General features: G+C 41.3%; 2 protein-coding genes across 8 annotated transcripts in view; one reads left to right on the forward strand and one right to left on the reverse strand.

Annotated features, from left to right (window-relative positions):
• Phkb (phosphorylase kinase regulatory subunit beta) overlaps positions 1 to 15327 on the reverse strand; it is a 175867-nt gene extending 160540 nt beyond the window's left edge. For 2 of the 7 annotated variants that reach the window (XM_038312372.2, XM_038312371.2), the window contains exon 1: positions 15190 to 15327. In XM_038312372.2, the coding sequence (XP_038168300.1) occupies positions 15190 to 15265 (76 nt within the window). In that variant the 5' untranslated portion in view covers positions 15266 to 15327. Of the gene's footprint in view, positions 1 to 10221; positions 10244 to 13230; positions 13336 to 15152 lie in introns of those variants that run through there. The other 5 variants (XM_038312373.2, XM_038312374.2, XM_038312376.2 and 2 more) reach the window with 5 other exon arrangements.
• Positions 15328 to 15338: 11 nt separating this feature from the next.
• Itfg1 (integrin alpha FG-GAP repeat containing 1) overlaps positions 15339 to 18892 on the forward strand; it is a 120633-nt gene continuing 117079 nt past the window's right edge. Inside the window, exons 1-2 of the mRNA XM_038312378.2 lie at positions 15339 to 15755; positions 17814 to 17886. Coding sequence (XP_038168306.1) covers positions 15551 to 15755; positions 17814 to 17886 — 278 coding nt within the window. The 5' untranslated portion in view covers positions 15339 to 15550. The remainder of the gene's footprint in view (positions 15756 to 17813; positions 17887 to 18892) is intronic.

Consider the following 18892-nt stretch of genomic DNA (forward strand, 5'->3'; position numbering starts at 1 on the left):
GAGAAATTGCCACACTGACATCCAAAGAGGCTGTACCAGCTTGCATTCCCACTAGCAATGCAGGAGTATTCCCTTTACCCCACAACCTCTCCAGCATAAGTTGTCATCAGTGTTTTTGATCTTGGCCATTCTTACAGGTAGGTGTAAGATGGAATCTCAGAGTTGTTTTGATTTGCATTTCTTTGATGACTAAAGATGTTGAACATTTCCCTAAGTGTCTTTCAGCCATTTTAGATTCCTCTTTTGAGAGTTCTCTGTTTAGGTCTCTACTCCTTTTTTTTATTGGATTATTTGTTCTTTTGATGACCATTTTTTTTGAGTTCTTTCTACATTTTGGAGATCAGACCTCTGTCTGATATGGGGTTAGTGAAGATCTTTTCCCATTCTGTAGGCTGTCATTTTGTCTTGTTAACCATGTCCTTTGCTTTACAGAAGCTTTTCAGTGTTAAGAGGTCCCATTTATTAATTGTTTCGCTCAGTGTCTGTGCTACTGGGGTTATATTTAGGAAGTGGTCTCCAGTGCCAATGTGTTCAAGTCCAACTTTCTTCTATGAGGTTCAGTGTGGATGGCTTTATGTTGAGGTCTTTGATCCATTTGGACTTGAGTTTTATGCATGGTGATAGATATGGGTCTATTTTCATTCTTCTACATGCTGATATCCGGTTATGCCAGCACCATTTGTTAAATATGCTTTCTTTTTTAAGAACCCTTACCTCCAACTTTTTAAAAAATACATTGCTCAAAGAATGTATTTTAAAAGTAAACTTGAACGATTAAAGGTTACCAAGTGTTGCCACAACTGACGGATGAGAGAGCAGTGTCAAAATTCATCATTCTGGGCAGAGGGGGCACAAATGGCTTCGCAATCTGAGAAGAGTATCACAGCTGAAAGGTCATAAGCCATTCTGGCCCTAAGTACACACAGATGGCTTCCAGAATCTGAGATCACTGCTAACTCTTAAAGGTCGTAAGGCATTCTGGCCCTGAGTAAGCATAGCGAGAGCTCTCAGAAGGAGCAACTGTAGCAGTTTTCGTCTCTGAGGTGTTTCCGACTTCTTGGATCTGGACTCTACCAGCAGGACAGTAAAGCTGGACTCCAGGGTGAACGACCCCCTTTTCTCCCCACGTCCCCTTAGATCTCCATCTTTTTATTTAGTCTCATTACTAATGGTATCATAAGAAAGTAACTAACATTACTTGAGAACAAGTCAAATACTGTATTGGGAGCTTGGTAATTTTGTTTTAATTAATCCTCTTATAATCCTAATAAGTAGATACTATGATTTCCATTTTAAAGACTGAAAGTCAAGGCTTTGTGTACTGGAGCAGCTGCAACTTAATCATAGGAACACGGCTTATTTCTGTTTCCAGTAAAGAAAGCAAAGAAAAAGGGAGCTGAACAGAGTCACCAGTCCAGGCTTCTGAAAGAGTCTTAATTGTAAAACAATAGATTCACAGTGGAAGAAACCTTTTTCTCTGTCACAGAGGGCTATCCTGCCAAGGGCCAGCTTTCATAAACTTCTCCATCGTATGGACTCTCATGTACACGCCTGCTTCCATCCCTAGGCACCCTGGCACTCCACCAGCAGACCCTTCCCCTTCACGCCAATACCAATCAGTCGGCTGTGTCAGATTGGGAGGCTGAGCTCTCCTTACTGGAGACAGTCCCCACCTAAATCAGAATAAAAACCAAGTACACATCCCACCTGGGTGCGCTTGCTTCCTGGCTCTGGATCAAAGGGCACCTCTTTTACAACAACAACAAAAGGGGGCTTGCTGTGTTACTTTTGCTTTGTACCTGTGTTTCTTTCAACACTGGGAATTTTCCTTCTCAACAAGAGCAATATATAGCCTGTATCCAAGGCAACACTGCTCTTACAACAATTATCACCCAAACAGTAATGCATGTTCTAAAACAGTTCTGGTATTTACTTTTGTACTTTGTCAACTTCAGCCATGAAAGCAAAAATAAGTCATTTGGTGGTGATTTTATATGATGGCCTCCCCTTTACTTGGATTTCAGTTCATCTTATTTCTATTTCAGAAAAATTAAGACAACTGCAATGCACAAAAACAAAAGACCTGCCTTCCAGAATTAAATGTAAGAGTACTGAAACTCAGAGTTGAAGAAGTCTATCATGAAAACACTGTTCTTCTCTAGTGGATTATTGAGCATTGTGCTTAAGGCTTTTCCAAAGCAGATTTCATGTAATAGCGTATTTGGAGATGGGGTGAGATGAAGCTATCTAAATCACAAGATTTAGGGTGTTAATTTTTTCCCTACTTCACTTAAGAGTATCATTTCATTTCTTCACTAACAGATTCCTTATATTTAAATGTCATGTTCAAATTCCTTGTTACTTGAAGGGAAGTCTGCCCAGGGATAGACAAGGCCTATCATGTAGATCTGACCTCTTTATGCTACTAGGGACTTAAATTTTGATAACAATGTTAGTAATTAACTTAAGAGATTTCTTCCACTTCCCCTTTTAGGGAAAGAGAACCAAATATAAACAACTGACTAATGCTTTAAGCAAGAGATAGACGCCATGAGGGTCACACAGGCTGGCCTAGGCGTGTCTTCACTGCGTTCGCGTATCTGTTCTGGAGAGGGCATTTGTGCCTATGATGTATGTGTTCAGGTGGGTGGGCAGCTGAGTTTTCATGCACGGACACACATATGTGCCAGCACGTGTGTGGGAGGCCAGAGATGGACATCAGAGGTATCTTACTCAATTGCTCTCCGTCTTATTTTTTCAGACAGGGTTTCTCAGTGAATACGGACTTCATGAATTCAGCTAGGATGGCTAGCTCATGAGCTCCACGTTTCCAGCTGTCTCCTTTTGATCAGCACTCGGGTTATAGGGGAGCACCACTAACCTCAACGTTTATGTGGGTACTGGGGATCCAGACTTAGGTCCTTAAGTTTGTAAAGCACACATTTTACCAACTGACATACCCTCTAGCCCCACACATTCCTCTTTTAAACCTGACTTTAGGACTTTTCTGAGCATTAATCACTAGCGGGGAAAATACACTTTTACTTAGAATACATTTTCCCACTCAAAAACTAAAAGAACATAAATTCAACAAACAGAGAAAGTTATATAATTAGGCAACACAGCAAGAAGGCTCATTTTGTAGAAAAATCACATTAACTTTTCAGTATGCTTCATTAGCTCATTTAACTTTCATTTCTATCCAACCTGAGACTCCCTCGCATCACACCCTATGCATACATCCTACTGATCACACGCTATCGAGACAAAAGTGTAATGGATCTGTGCCCTAACCCTGAAGGATTCCACAGCCTAGTAAGGAAAATGTGTCTGTCAGTCGTTATCTATAGGAACGCAGTGATAACAAAAATCAAAGAACCATGTAAAAACTGTCATGGAAACAAGTAGAAATTGAAAACCAGGATACAGAGGTGTTACCAAGAAACACAGAGGACACGAAATCAGAGCAGAATAAAAAGATATGGTGTGCGCCAAACTACCAGGGGAAGGCTCCCTAACATACAAGAAACCTCATGATAAAAGAGCAGAAGTCGGAAGAGAAAATAAGGACAAGCTATGGGGAAAGAATCCCGAAAGGTAAGGCCTGAAGCCACTGAGCAGCAGGTTACACCTTTCCACGTTGTCCTTGAGCTAACAGAGAGGCAAGGGTTCAAAGGAGCCACAGTTTATAGAAAGGCTTGATGGCATCAAAAGACAAGAAAAACTGAGTCCTAGGAGTAAAGGTCCATTTCTAGTCAATAATCTTGAATTAAGACAGTGACATCAGATATGCAAAGAACAGGAAAAAAATATTTTTTTTAAAAAAAAGGTATTTAAAAAGTAAAAAAACAAGGAAGTCATAGACTAGATCTGGACAGCAGGGGTAATCTTTTTTAATATATTACAGTAAAATAAGAACAAGATAGACCACTTATAAAATTCTTAACCTTAAGTTTTTCATTCCTTCACGTACACTCTGCTACGATTTTTCTAACTTGCAGTTGTTCAACGAAAAACTATTATCAATGCTAAAAGTCTACTGAAAATTAGAATAAGTAGATAATTAATCAGGTCTCACTGTATATTTTCAAGAAAATATAATTATATAAACAAAGAATATTACCTGGATAGATACGAAAAAGGGAATAAAAACTCCCATAAAGAGTCCACAAAGCAAACTAGGAAAATAAGTTCAAACTTTAAATATCTCTATATTAATAATGTTTAACATGAAAAATATTTGCTATCAGTGAACCACTTAAAAACAATTTAATACAAATAAAAGATAAAAGCCTTAACACTTAAAAATTAACATAACTTCAACAAGCCATACTCAAAAGGGACAGATTTGCATGTAAAAACTCCTGCAAAAGCAGTAACAACTGATGATCTCTGTACTAGTGCGTGTGTCAACGTGACACAAGCTAATCATCAGAAATGGAGGAGCCTCTGCTCAGGAAATGCCTCCATGAGACCTAGCTGTAAGGCAGTCTCTCAATTAGTGATAAATGGGGGAGGGCCCAGCCCATGGTGGGTGGTGCCATCCCTGGGCTGGTGATCCTGGGTTCTACAAGAAAGAAGGCTGAGCAAGCAGGCCCCCTCCACTGCTTCTACATCAGTGCCTGCCTCCAGGATCCTGGCCTGTTCGAGTTCCTGTCCTGACTTCCTTCAATAATGAACAGCAATTTGGAAGTGTAAGCCTAATAATCCCTTTCCTCCCCAACTAGCTTTTTGGTCATGGTGTTTCATCTCAGCAACAGAAACCCTAAACTATGACAATCTCTATCAATACTTACCAGACTACCAAAAAATTACATTTAAGTAGGATTTAAAAAACTTCAAAGATAGATACATTTTAAAGAACTCTAAGAAAGCATGAATGTTTGCAGGGTTAAGAGAAATGTGAGTCCACAAGGCATGCATTATTTCTTACAGTCACCAAGCCTCACAATACACAGCAGATTTTCTCTACATCCTGAGCTTTCCTACAGTGGTTCTCCAGATGTAGCCTAACAAAATCTATAGCTCCTACCTGGCTGAAGTCCAAACAGTGTTACTTAGCACTCTTAGACTTATCTAGCAACAGGACTGCTCACACATTCTGTTTGTTTAAGAAGGAAGTAAATGGAGCTGGACTGATGGCTCACCATAAAAGGCTAGGCTCACAATCAAACTGACTAGAAGAAATTAAACAATAAAGTCACCTGGTATAGAAAGACAAACAAAGGCTACTTGAGATATGGTAAAATTTCTATCCTTAAAATATACCAATAAACACATCAAATATTTGAAATCACCAATTGCATTAAATTTAGAGATACAGTCTCTTGTCCTTACTTTAAAAAAATGTATTATTATGTATGTATGCATGATACGTGTGGAGACACAAGTGCCACAGAAGTGTGTGGAGCTCAGAAGACAGCTCCCCAGAGTCGGTTCTCTCCTGACTATGACTTTGACACAGTCTCAGGGATAGAATTCAGGTCTCTCAGCTTGTGCAGCAAGAAGCTATACCCACAGAACTATTTTGGAGACTCCTTAATAGTTGAAGTGTCAAAACTGTCTTTCAGTTATTCAGACGAAAATTCATGATCAAGACAGTCACACAGCACAGGAAAAAAAATAGACTAAAATCCTTCTAAACCAGAGGCTACTAAACATTCAGATGTGAGCCAGTTAGTGGTGGCACATACATGCCTTTAATCCCAGCACTCAGGAGGCAGAGACAGTTGGATCTCTGTGAGTTCAAAGTCTAAGTAGTGAGTTCTAGAGCAGGCTCCAAAGCTACAGAGAAACCTTTCTCATAAAATTAAAAAAAAAAAAATCAGATGTGAATTGTGGAAAATAATAAATTGGCCTGAAAGCTGAAACCCCCTAATTTATAAAACACCATAGAAATAAATTGAAAATAAAAAGCTAAGTTCATGCTTTTTGATGGGCTTATGAGGCGCAACTAACCCCTAAAAAATGTATGATGTCCTCTGAGACATCAGTGCTTTCAGTTTTGAATGCCTGGTTTATGTGTACAGTAAGCAGAAGAAAAAGAACAGCAGGTACAAATAGTAAAGATTTAAAAATCCTCAAATTAGGACTTTACAATATCCAGACATAATTGGAGTAACTCAATTGGCTATCTTAGATACTGTTGGGAAGAGATATCAGAACCAAGCCAATATTGTAAAAAAAGATTTAGTTGGGTGTTTGTTTACAGTTTCAGAGACTTAACCCTTTGTGATCATGGACAGGAAGCATGGTGGCGCACAGGCAAACATGGTGCTAGAGAAGAAGTTGAGAGCTCTACATCCTGATCCAGAGGCAGAAAAAAAGAGCCCAGGCCTGACAGGGACTTTTGAAACCTCAAAGCCCACTCCTAGTGACACACTTCCTCCACCAAGGCCACACCTCCTAATCCTTCTAATCCTTTCTAACAGTACCACTCCCTAATGAATAAGCATTCAAATATGTGAGCTATTCTTATTCAAACTGCCACAGAGACAAAGGCAGCATCCTCAAATCAGGGTCTTATCAAGCATGCAGCAGAAGTAAACTGGGGAGAGGTTGAGACAGTAAGCCAGAGTTCCCCACAGAACTTTTTCTCCACGGGTTAGCGTCTACTTCTCTTTTCCACTACAGGCAATTTTATACTGTGAGATAAAAACAGCTGTAACTTCTTGGGAACAGTCTACATTTTGCTATTTTCAATAACACAGTATTTTTCCTCTTGGGCTGTTTAAGTTTTTCTCTTTCCCTTCTAAGGAACCAGAAGTCAGCCTGTTCCCTGGAGAGGGGTCTTGGAGGGCACTTGGAGACAAACCTGCTTACATTTGAAATGGGGAAGACGAAGGGTAACACCATATGCAGAGCCAGCTTCTTAATGAACATAAATGGACCATGAAATTTACCAACACTATTTAGAACTAACCAACATGATATTCTAACTGCCAGAAGACCGTTATCAAAATGCATAGAAAATTCTTCAATGATTCAATGAAGAAAACAGGAAGAAATAGAGTAAGAAAGGTAACCATTTAGAGAGACTATGTTTTTAATAGATACCAAGAAGCTAAAAAATGTATGATAAAGGTCAGATACCTATTATACTCTCTACTCTCAGCTTGAGCTATAAATCTTGATATCTAATACAAATAATAGTATGGATGCTATTTGCAAAATTCATTCCTGACCTAAAACTTGAATTGTTGAAGGCTAAAAGGGGGGACTAGGATATTGTATGAAGTTACTAATGATAGAGGAAAAAAAGCTTTTACTAAATTAAAAACCAAGGATGTTCATTTTTGAAAGATTAAATCTTAGATTATAATATATCAAAATGGGGTGAGTTTTAATCATGCACTTAGAAAGGTACTGGGATTTTCAGAAGTGACGAAGTTTAGTTGCCACAGTGATTCATCTGAAAACGCCATTAGAAAGACACCCACCTTCCTGAAGTCCCCACTTGCACCCAAGCAGCCTGCGTTGAGTGCTGGGCTTGCGATAGTGTAGAAGTAGTTACTGAGTCTCCAAAGCCTGCCAAGCTGTTCACACACTCTACTGTGGCCTTGAGAAGCGTCCAGGCCACTCCTAAGGAGCACTTTGCCTCTCAAGTCTCCAAGAAGTAGATGCCTCCCCCTACTCCTCCTCCGAAAACCCAAAGGACCAGAGCAAGTGGATAATTTTTCCTGAGAAGCTCGGCCATGAGGCCATGCAAAGGTAGCCACATGCCATTAAATACTGATTAGGCCTCTACTGGGGTCTGCCAGGGCAGTTTAGTCCCTACCTACCCCTCAAACTATGCATAATTAGAAAATGCAAGAGCTTTTCACCTTTCTAGTCAGCAAAGGGATGAGTCTCTAGTAACTCACTACAGAATCTATTTACAGAAAAAGGACATGTAATAAATCCTTTGAATATGCTTAATGGCTCCACGCTTTACCTTAACATCATAATTCTGTCTGCACTGGATAGTTTGCATTCACTTGATGCAGGGTACAGTCATCCAGGAAGAGAAGCTTCAGTTCGCCCTGATCTCACTGGCCAGTCTGTCAAGTATTATCTAGATTAATGATTGGTGTAGGAGGCCCAGCCCACAGTAGGCAGTGACACCCCTTGGCAGGTGGTCCTGAGTTGTATAAGAAAACAGAATGAGGAAGTTATGGGGAGCAAATGAGTCAGCACCATTTCTGCAAGACCCCTGCTTCAGTTCCTTCTCTGACTGCTCTCAGCGACATATAAGAAGAAATAAACCCTTTGCTCCCCAAGTTGCTTTCAATCCTTATGACAACAATAGAAAGCAAACTGAGATGTCATCTAAGACATCTTTAGAGCAATGTTATCATCTAACTCACCAATAGAGAAAAGGGGAAAATGTTTCTCAGAAACTTTATGACACACAACTTGAGAACCACCAAAATGGTATATGTGATTAAATGCCAAGGTAATTAATTTCAACTCTCCCTTACGTCTGGATATGTCCTACTCTCTGATGTTCTCATGATGAACCCCCTACCCACACTTCAGTATGTCTTCCTCTCTGCAACACCCCCTCAAGGAGCCCTACCTACAGCTGAGTTGTGATTGTAATGGTCTGTACTGCCTCTTTAAAAGAGAAGCCACACCCACTCCCTCCCCTCCCCTGCCTCCATCTGCTGAGGCAAACTGATCTTCAGCTTCCAGCCTGAGTTCCCTCCTTTTCCGTCTCTCCTCCTCCTCCTGAAGAGGCAGTTTCCGTCTCTCCCTTCTCTTTCTCTTTCTCTCTCTGCCTCTCTGCTCTTTTCCCCTTCTTTCCTTTCTCTCCATAACCCACTAAATAAATATCCAACCTCACTCTGCATGGCATGCATATCCATGTCTCTGTCTCTTGCCTGCAGGGTGGCTCCCTGCCTGAGACCAGCGGGACTAGCCAGAGACTTAAGGCATGGTGGTCTCGTGGAGTGTCCGTCTATCTATCTCTCCTTGTGGCCTGCTGCTGCCACTTGGGAGAACTGCACCAATCCCTGCCTGGGACTGGCTGCCCATGGCCACCACTGGAGGGTCTGCAGCATTTTTACTTAATCCATTGCAGTGATTCTTTGGGACTCCCCCTTGAGGAGCCTTACCTACAGCTGAGTTATATTCCTTGGGACTCCCAGATGAGGAGTGCATCCCTACATTTAGATGTGCCTTCCTTCTGCCTCTGCACCAGCCTCCCACCATTCCATTCCCAGAAGCCCAAGACCATGGCTTTTCTCCTTACCTCCATGCATAAAGTCTATATTAAACTGCCTTTAGTAAAATCTCCAGCTATAGCTTTAAATTCCAAGGGCTGAAATCCTTTCCTATAAGTGCCATGAGTATTAGTTTAGTCTGACTTGACCAAAGTCCCTAAACGACTAGGGAAACTCCTAAGTTTCTGAGGGTGACAGCATGGAACTATGTTTCTGTCCCCAAGCTATGGGATATTCCCTGAGAAAAACTGCCAGAACAGAGAGGAACGAGCCCACACAGGACACAACAGGAAGGGCGGAGCTGCCAGAGCCCCTCGGAGTCCAGATGATCCCACCACAAAGCATAGATGCGAGACAGAATTTGATATGATCCCTCCCTAGGGCATGCCTCAAACAGGTTATTAATGGAAACATGCAATAAAGAACTCACTTGCAAGGACAATGTCCACAGAAATATAATAATGTAAAGCACCCAATTTCTATCATAAATGCAAGTTCTAAATGAGTAAATTACAGATGCAAATTAGCTGAGATAGTATTTTAACAAATAAATGTCTACACACTTCTTTATAGCCTTGTAAATTTTGGGGAGATGAATCTCATCAAAATGTAAACACTCAAAGCATTAGTCAAGGAATTAGTCTATAAAATGGATAATACTGGAGTTTGGTATTTTTCTACTTTGTTTCTTGATGCATTTGATTTAACAAGTTTCTGATCTCATATCTGCAAAGACTCTGTTAATGTTAAAACAAAATTCTACTTTCTTTAGCAATCTATTTACCTTGAAGTAATTAGTAAATTTAGTAGTTAAAAAAATTTCACTCTTTAGTAAGAAAATCAAAATAAACAACAGTGCCTGTGGCTGAAAAATTTACACCAACAAAAACCCAATCAACTAAGTTAGTGAGATGGTAGACAAGGGCACTTGTGTAAGCCTGTCAGTCTGAGCTCAGTCCAAGAAACCCAAGAAAGGTGAAAGGAAATAGCAGAAGACTCCACCTAGTTGTAGTCTGACCTGCACAGGAATACTGGGACGAGTACAACTCCACTTCCAACATGCCACACATCCAGACACGCACCCTGGGCTGGAGAGGGTGGTTCAGCAGGTAGTGTACACCACGCTTGGAGATGTCCCGAGTTTCACTCCTGATATCACATCCAAGGACTCTTAACGACAGTTACTCCAGCTCTAGGGCAATAGAACATCTCTGGCCAGCACATATGCACATACCCACACAGACAGACAAACATGTTGACAGGCAGAAACACACACACAAATTGAAACTAATAAAAATAAATCTAAAAACATAGGTAAGTGAAAAACAAAGACAGCCCTTCCACCCCCACCAAACGTTCCCTCCCTGAGCAGGAGCCTGCTCCAACCAAACCACAGCACATGGTCCAGGCGAGGAGGGAAAGGAAGGCCCACAGCAACACAGCCATGACCTCTTCCTACCCCTGGGGGCCTGCACCAGCAGAAGCACCGCATATGAGAACTGGCCCAGCACAGATCAGGTAAGACAGTCGCTATAACTGGGACCCTCTTCCTGTTCCAGGAGCCGGCTCCAGTTAAATCACCAAATGTGGCCCTACCTGGTGAAGAACTAGGCTGGCAGCCCTTTACCCTGTCATCTGTGACCTCTCAGCTGCACCACAGTTCCCTGTTACCCAACCACAACAGAAGACATGACCTATGTGTGCATTTGCAAAGCATTCCCTCCACTCCAACTTCCTCTTCCACCCCTAGGGCCTCTTCAGCTGATGCTCCATGAGCAGCCCAGCCAGGATCCAGTAAATCCAGCCTTCCTACCCTCCTCCAGGCTCTCATCTTGAGGTCTTACTCAATTGGCTAAATATAAATAGCAAAAGACACACACACACACACACACACACACACACACACAAACCAACAGTGTTACTCCAGATGCATGGCTCATCAGAAAAACACAAAAAAAACAAGATAGTATGCCCCCCACAAAAAGCACCAATATCATAGTAAGTGGTCCCCAAGGAGGACAACTTAGATGAAATCCAACACACAGAATTTAAAAGAACAACTACAAACAGTTCAAAGAGGACACTAGCAGTTTAAAGAGGACACTAACATCTGAAAAAATTAAGACAGAACAGGAGAAAACTGACTGAAGTCCATGAAAATAGAAATAGGTAAATGAAATAAGGGAAACAATTAAGGATATGAAAAATGAATTCAATAGATAAGAGAATTACTGGGAAAAAAAACAAAGTAAAATAAAAAATTTCATTTAGTTAAATAAAAAGTTCAGTAGAAAGCATTACTGACAGAATGAACCAAGAAAGAACACAACGATTAGAAGATAAGGTAAAGAAATTTATTCCATTCATTCACAGAAAATGGTCAAAAAATTTATATCCAAGAATGGAACATCCTTTGGGATACTATAAAAAGAACAAATCTACAAATATAAAAGGTATAAAAGGTATAAAAGGAGAAAAATTAGAAGGCAAAGGCATAGAAAATACTTTTAATAAAATCATAAAAGAAAATTTCCTAACTCTAGAAAAAGAGATGCCTTCCAAACCAAGAGGCCCACAGAGCAAAAATAGGTAAGAACAAAAAAGAGATTCCCCATGGCATATCATATTAAGACACTAAGATCATAAGATGAAAAAAAGATCTGGAAGCTGTGGGTACATGGGCCATGTCACTTGGAAAGTCAGGCCCATCAGAGGAATAACAGATTACTAGTTAGAAAGTCTTCCATCCAGAGGGCTAGGAAAGATATATTCCAACTTCTGAAAGACTACAACTACCAACCTACACTCAGCAAGGCTCTTTTATAAGTGACATTGCAGTAAAAAACTTTCCACGATCAAAGCAAACTCAAAGAATTTATGACCACTAAGCCAGCACTACAGCGGGAACTAGAAGGTGTATGTCAGAAAAAGAAGGATAACCACACAAGAAAACACAAGGACAAATAAGCAATATCAGAGCAGGCAGAAGTACTAAAGAAAAATATCAATATGACAAAACAAATATCTTTCAAAAACAACTAAATATTAACGGACTCAATCCCCCCCCCCCAAAAAAAACCAAAAAACACAGACTAATAGACTGTATTAAAAAAAACAAGATCCAACTTTTCATAGATCCAAGAAATGCGTCTTTCCTCCAATGATAGAGAACTATCTTGGACTAAAATGACACTCAGGAGGCACAGGCAGTCAGATCTCTGAGTTTGAGACCAGCCTGGTCTACAGAGCATGTTCCAGAACAGTCAGGGCTACACAGAAAAAACCCTGTCTCCAACAAACAAACAAACAAACAAAACAACCCCAAAACTTAACTCTAAGAAAACAACCTAATTAAAACATAGGCTATGCATCCAAAACAAGAATAGAGCTCTCAAAATAAAAATTATAAAAATCTAAGAAACTCTTTTAAAAGTCACCAGCATCCTTAAACATCGGGGAAACGCAGACTAAATAAAACTACTCTGAGATTTCATTTCACCCGAGTCAAAATGGCCGTCATCAAGATCACAAATGGCAAGAGAGAAAATGCTGCCATCCGTGTCAATAAAAAGGACTATTATCAATCGCTAGTGGGGTGTAAACGAATGCAGCTACCTTTAAAACAAGGCTGAAGGATTCTCAAAAGCCTAAAAATAAACCTACCATCTGGGCGTGTAGCCAGAGGAATTTATCCCACAGGACAGAGACACTTGCACAACCATGAGCACTACAGTACCTAGAAAGTGGGCAAAATCGTTTACAAATCAATCATGCAAGTCCAGCTGAGGCTCCCAGACACTAAGAAACTGCCTTCGGTCAAACAGCTTGCAATCGTCAGGACAGGGCCTCCACCACAAGACACATTCAAAACACGATGGAAACACAAGCCCAACACTAACTGAAATGGCACTGAAAGTTCACCCTAGGGGAAATAAGAGAAATGAAAAATACCATATAGTGACATCAGTCTTCGGAAACAATGATATATAAAATTATCAGTTGACCCTTTGGGGGTCTGTACACTTACCAGACCTTAACAAAGCAGGTGAAGAGAAGGCTGCATCGGGTGAGTGGGCCATTTCAGCTGGACTCTTATCATAAGCGTTGCAGCTAAACTACACCACTGTTACCACTGTTTAGTGAAGGTTAGAAGCAATCAGCATTAGATTAATTCAAAGCAGTATGAGCAGTTATTAGCATGATGCAATGTGCAAAAGACAATCAAAAATAATTTTAGTTCATCTTTTATGACTTGAAAATTTGATTTCCTTTATTTGGCAAATTAAGTTTGCTTACAGGAATAGACAGAAACATAATACCCACTTATTAAGAAACATTTCATGAGTTGCATCCTTTATTGTAAAGTTGTTATGATACTATGTAACAATGCACAGAACTCCAAAGAGGAGTCTATCTCAGCAACAGATTAATCTTTCAAACAAGGCTGTTTGTATATTCTCCTAATAGTTGTAAACAGAATCAAGTTCATTCTTTGTAATAAGCAGGGAGTAAAGAATGTGGTTCAAAAGCGTTTATTGTCTCTATTTCCCAGAGTCTAAAAATCAGAAACTGCAAAGATTTGCCTCAGCTGCTTTTTTTTTTTACTTCTATCTAAATTTTACTCTTATAAGGTAAACATATAGGAACATTCAAAATTGATGCTATTCAGGTAACTACTGTGCACGGGACTGGGTTTAAGAAACAACATTCAACAATAGCAAATAAAACAAAATTTATCCTAATAAGAAACGTAAGGTTTTCAGAGATTACTGCTGTGACATACATTTGAGCAAAACAAAGACTTGAAGAGAAAATTGAATCTATATGCTTATTAAAAAAGAATTCTGTTGCAAAAGTATGTGTTGGGGTCATTGTTCAACTCTCTAGAAGACTAGTTATTCTCTTTGCCCAGAAAGCATAACCTGGCGAACACTTTTTATACTTCCACAACCACACTATCAGTCACCAAGTCAATATTTTTATATGACATAAAAAAATTTAAGAAAAAGTAGGAAACATATATTCTGTGACTGTCAACTACTTTTGAGAAATTCAGCTTTTCATTTGGCTGCTCCATTACAGCCCTAAGTAAATAAACACAAGGATTTTCAGATGTAAAACAGAATGAAATTGGTACTCTCCACAATCTTTCCTCACTCTTTTACAAGGGAAAGGTCCTTCCTTGCTGGAAGATTTGTCCGTCCACCACCTCTCGTGTTTAAGGACGCACTATTTGCTCAAGATTCTATCCAGTTTTAACAGGGGCAGTTTCAATCTTGGTTCCCTGAGGAGTTGTTAACCAGGAGTACAACTTTTAAAGCGTCGGTGACTTTGCAATTTGAACAAGTCAGTTCAGGACACTTGAACTGTTGGCATCTTCTGACCTCCGTTGTTTGGACCCACAACTGGAAACTAGGTGCTGGGATCACTTGACTAAAGAAGAGGCCAGTTTCATTGTGGACCCTAACTGCATGCTAACTTACTTTGTGATCCAGACCCTGTCTTCCTCGATTTCTGACACACGGAACTGGCTGCGGCTCAAAATAACTGCAAAATGTGATGGGGGCATATGAAATAAGACAAGAGTAGTCTCCAGCTCTTTAGGACCTCACCAAAATTGAAGGTTTATGTTTTCAGAGAAAGAGAGGTGGTAGGTACCTTCCTTCCCCAAGAACTTGTCACTGCCATTCTTCTAGGGGCAACTTTGCTGGAGAAGTCAACTTGCCGCTAATTTTGGAGAGGAAATAACTTAGGGGGAGAAACACCGAAGTTTTCTAAATGCGGGAAGTGCGGGGCATGGGGAGTGGAGCACAGGTGGCACAAGATCATAGCACAGCCAGGACCACCTACTGTTTTCTGAAAACAACTTGGGAACACAAGTTGATCCCCCACGATCGATCCCATCTGCCTCCCGCCAAGGGACTTGAGGAAGCGCACCACCCACTGTACCCAGCAGAGACAAGGTTGTTGTCACAGGCAGCCAAACCTGAGCGCTTGGCCCGGGCTCGTCGCTCCAAGACCTTCCAGCTTACTTCGTCCATGAGTCCCTCCGCCCCAGCCATCGCACAGTGCCCACCGCCTGGGCTGCCAGTCAGCACCGCCCGCCCAGCCCCGCCCCCGCGCGCGACACTGTCGGGAGGCACGCCGGCCGGAAGTGAGCTCCCAGGCAGACGTCGCCCTAGCTCCTTGGCCTCTTGGTCGTCGGAGGGACAGCCCCAGGCGAGCGTGAGAGTGCAGAGCGAGAGAGCCCGTGAGCCCGCACCCTGAGTCTTTTCTCGGTCGGGAGGTCGCACGGTGCTTTGCGGCTGCCGTCAAGCGCGGCGGAGGCCGGCCGGGCCGAGGGCGCCATGGCGGCAGGCCTGCTGCCTAGCGCCGGGGCGTTGGTGGCGCCCCTGCTCTTGGGGCTCGTGCTGCTGAGCATTGGGCCTGCCCCGGCGCGGGCTCTGCACAATGTCACTGCCGAGCTCTTTGGGGCGGAGGCCTGGGGCACCCTGGCGGCCTTCGGGGACCTCAACTCCGACAAGCAGACGGACCTCTTCGTGCTGCGGGAAAGTCAGTGCTTGCCGGCCCTCCCTGTTTGCCCCTCCCGGTGTACCCACGCCCCCTTCTTCCTCTTACCCTCCCTCTTGCATTTCCCAGCCTTGGGGCTCTCCTTTTATCTTCATCATCCTTGACAACTTTCCCTTTCCCCGGTTTTTATCAACCCCGGGTCTTGACCCAATCACCGCACGGTTTGGCCATGAGCCCCCAAACCTTGGGAACACACCAATCGCCCCCTTCACCCAGTAGCCTGGAGCCTTCACCCGGTGCATATTCACCTGCCGGACAAAGTTCTTCCTGATTCCTAAGAGTCTTGGTTTCTGGCCTTAGCGTTTGTTTTCCCTTCTTTTGTCCAATGTTCCGCCTCCTTTGTTTGGAAAAGGCGGAACAGGACAGTTTCTTACGAGAAATGCACCCACTGCCGCTACCATTTGCTCAATTCATTTAGTCTTCCTTTTGTTAAGATCCACGTCTCTCTGAAGGCACTGTGCCTTCTTGAGTACCAAACCCACCACAGCGCACACAAGCATTTTTGGTTATTAGCTACTGATCTCCTTCTCACCCTACAGACTTAGCCAACATGAGTTGCCTGGTCTGTAGAGTACATCTGAACCTTCCTCGCCCTAGTTACTGCTGGAGTTTTCGACAGCTAATCACTGTAGTTTTGCATCTCATGTTTAGCCAACATGCCATTCTTGAAGGTTCGATAATTACGTGAAGCCTTTAAAGGGGGAAAAAAATGGATGCTAACAAAGTGCGTTCATTGGAAGATGCTGACTGAGGACCAAGGCCATGAATAAAGTTAAAAACCCATACAGAGCTGAGTGACAGGGTTCCAACAAGGACTTTTTTTTCCTCTCACTTTTAAGGAATATTTATTCATTTGTATCTTTGTGTGTTTATCTGTTGAAAGAGATTTCTGTCCCGCCTGGTCCCACAGCTGTTCAATCCCAAAGAAATAACACAGAAGCCTACATTAATTATAAACTGGTTGGCCTATTAGTTCAGGCTTTCTTATTAACTAATTCTTCCCCCCCTTATATTGATTTTTATTGAGCTCTACATTTTTCTCTGCTCTCCTCCCTACCTCTACCCTCCCCTTCAACCCTCTCCCAAGGTCCCTGTGCTCACAATTTACTCAGGAGATCTTGTCTTTTTCTACTACCCATGTAGATTAGATCTATGTATGTCTCTTTTAGGGTCCTCATCGTTGTCTAGGTTTTCTGGGATCCAACAAGGACTTTTGAGGGTTCTTTCCCACACTGCAGAACCTCTCTCTTATAAACCTGGATGGTTTCCCTGTATTTGAATAATTACCTCTGTTATATGAATGGTGCAAGCCTATAGCTAATGCATCCAAACTGGATATACAGACTCTCCTTAAATTTAAAGATATCCTGTGTTATATTAAGCACTTCTGAAAGTCTAGCCCAGTGAGCATTAATTGAGTTTCATGGACCCACCCATGTGGAAGGTAGTTCCATAGCAAGCAAAGGAGGAATGTTTAGAGGGCTCTGCTTTTTCTGCTTATGTGCTGAATTGTATTCGTATTATTTGTGAGAAGAAGATGTAGTAGGAATTCCTCCATCATTGGTATGATGAATTTGTATAATGAAATAAACAGGTTCACATAAGGGAGACCTGATTGGATGCGGAAAAAACACAAGACTAAACAGTAGCACAACAAAGAATAAGGGATTTTTGTTGGTTTTGGGGTTTTTTTGGCGGGGGTTGGGAGGTAGTGTTTTCTCCATTGCTGCAGATCAAACCAGAGTCTCATACTCGGTGTACAATAGGATAGTTTAAGACGTGTTCTTTATATAGATGGTTCTTTTAAATTAGCTCATCAGCCAATTGATGGAATCCCATGGCTTCACTTTGCCTTGAACAAGTATGTTTTTCCGTATTTCCCTTTCCTACATTCCATTAGGTTAGTGTGAGTATCCTTGCTGTCTGACTAGATTAGAATAAAAGGTTTCTCATAGAAACCATACCCAGAAGTGTTTATGCACTGACTGGATGATTTACAAAAAACCATTCTTTCTAAAATCATTTATTTGCTTCTTTTAGGAAATGACTTAATCGTCTTCTTAGCAGATCAGAGTGCGCCCTATTTTAAACCCAAGGTAAACATATCCTTGAGGTAAGTACAAATGATTATTTTTGGAAATATTAGTTCTTATAATATGAATATGCAGTACCTTGGGTTGTGTTTGAAATGAGTTCTGTACAGCTATGGTATTATGACACAAAGTTCCTGGTTCTGAAGCCTGAGTAGAAAGCAATTTGTTAAAAATAAATAAGTAAAAGAATATGTAATGACTGATGAGATGGCACTTTACTACTAAGTCTGATCCCCTAAGCTGGATCCACATGGTAGAAGGAGAAAACTGACTGTGGATTGTCATCTGATCTCCACTTATACACTGTGGTGCCAACACACACACACACAGACACACACACACAAGCATGCACGCACGCACACACATGAGAGAGAGGGGGTGTGGGGAAGGAGGAAGAGAGAGAGAAACACATAGAACAAAATGTAATTTTTTTAAAAGAAGAAACAATTGAAAATAAATTTAAAAATAATCCACCTTTACAAAACTAACTTTTGGTGGATCCAGGTCTGTTCCTTCATTCCCTTGCAGACTGCTTTCTTGAATGAACTGTGTCTCATGATAGTTCCTGCAGAAGCAGATCACTCACAAAAGTCTCACCATCTTAAAAATATTTTGCATGTGGAGGAAAAGTCAATGACCTGTCCTGTTCTGTTTTGGCTTTGTTTTTATTTTTCCTTTTGTTCTAATGGTGAGTTTTTAATATTGATTTTGACAGAAATGAAATGAAGCTTTTGAAATATCTTAATATTTAAAATGTGATTTAAATAATAGTTCTTTTTTTTTTTTAAATTATTTATTCATTATGTATACAGTATTCTGTGTGTATGTCTGCAGGCTAGAAGAGGGCACCAGACCCCATTACAGATGGTTGAGAGCCACCATGTGGTTGCTGGGAATTGAACTCAGGACCTTTGGAAGAGCAGGCAATGCTCTTAACCTCTGAGCCATCTCTCCAGCCCCCTAAATAATAGTTCTTATCATTTCTTTTTCCTGGTTGATTATTATGAAATAATGGAAATAATAATG

Source organism: Arvicola amphibius, chromosome 15 (genome assembly GCF_903992535.2).
Source record: "Arvicola amphibius chromosome 15, mArvAmp1.2, whole genome shotgun sequence".
In the NCBI taxonomy this organism is placed as follows: domain Eukaryota; kingdom Metazoa; phylum Chordata; class Mammalia; order Rodentia; family Cricetidae; genus Arvicola; species Arvicola amphibius.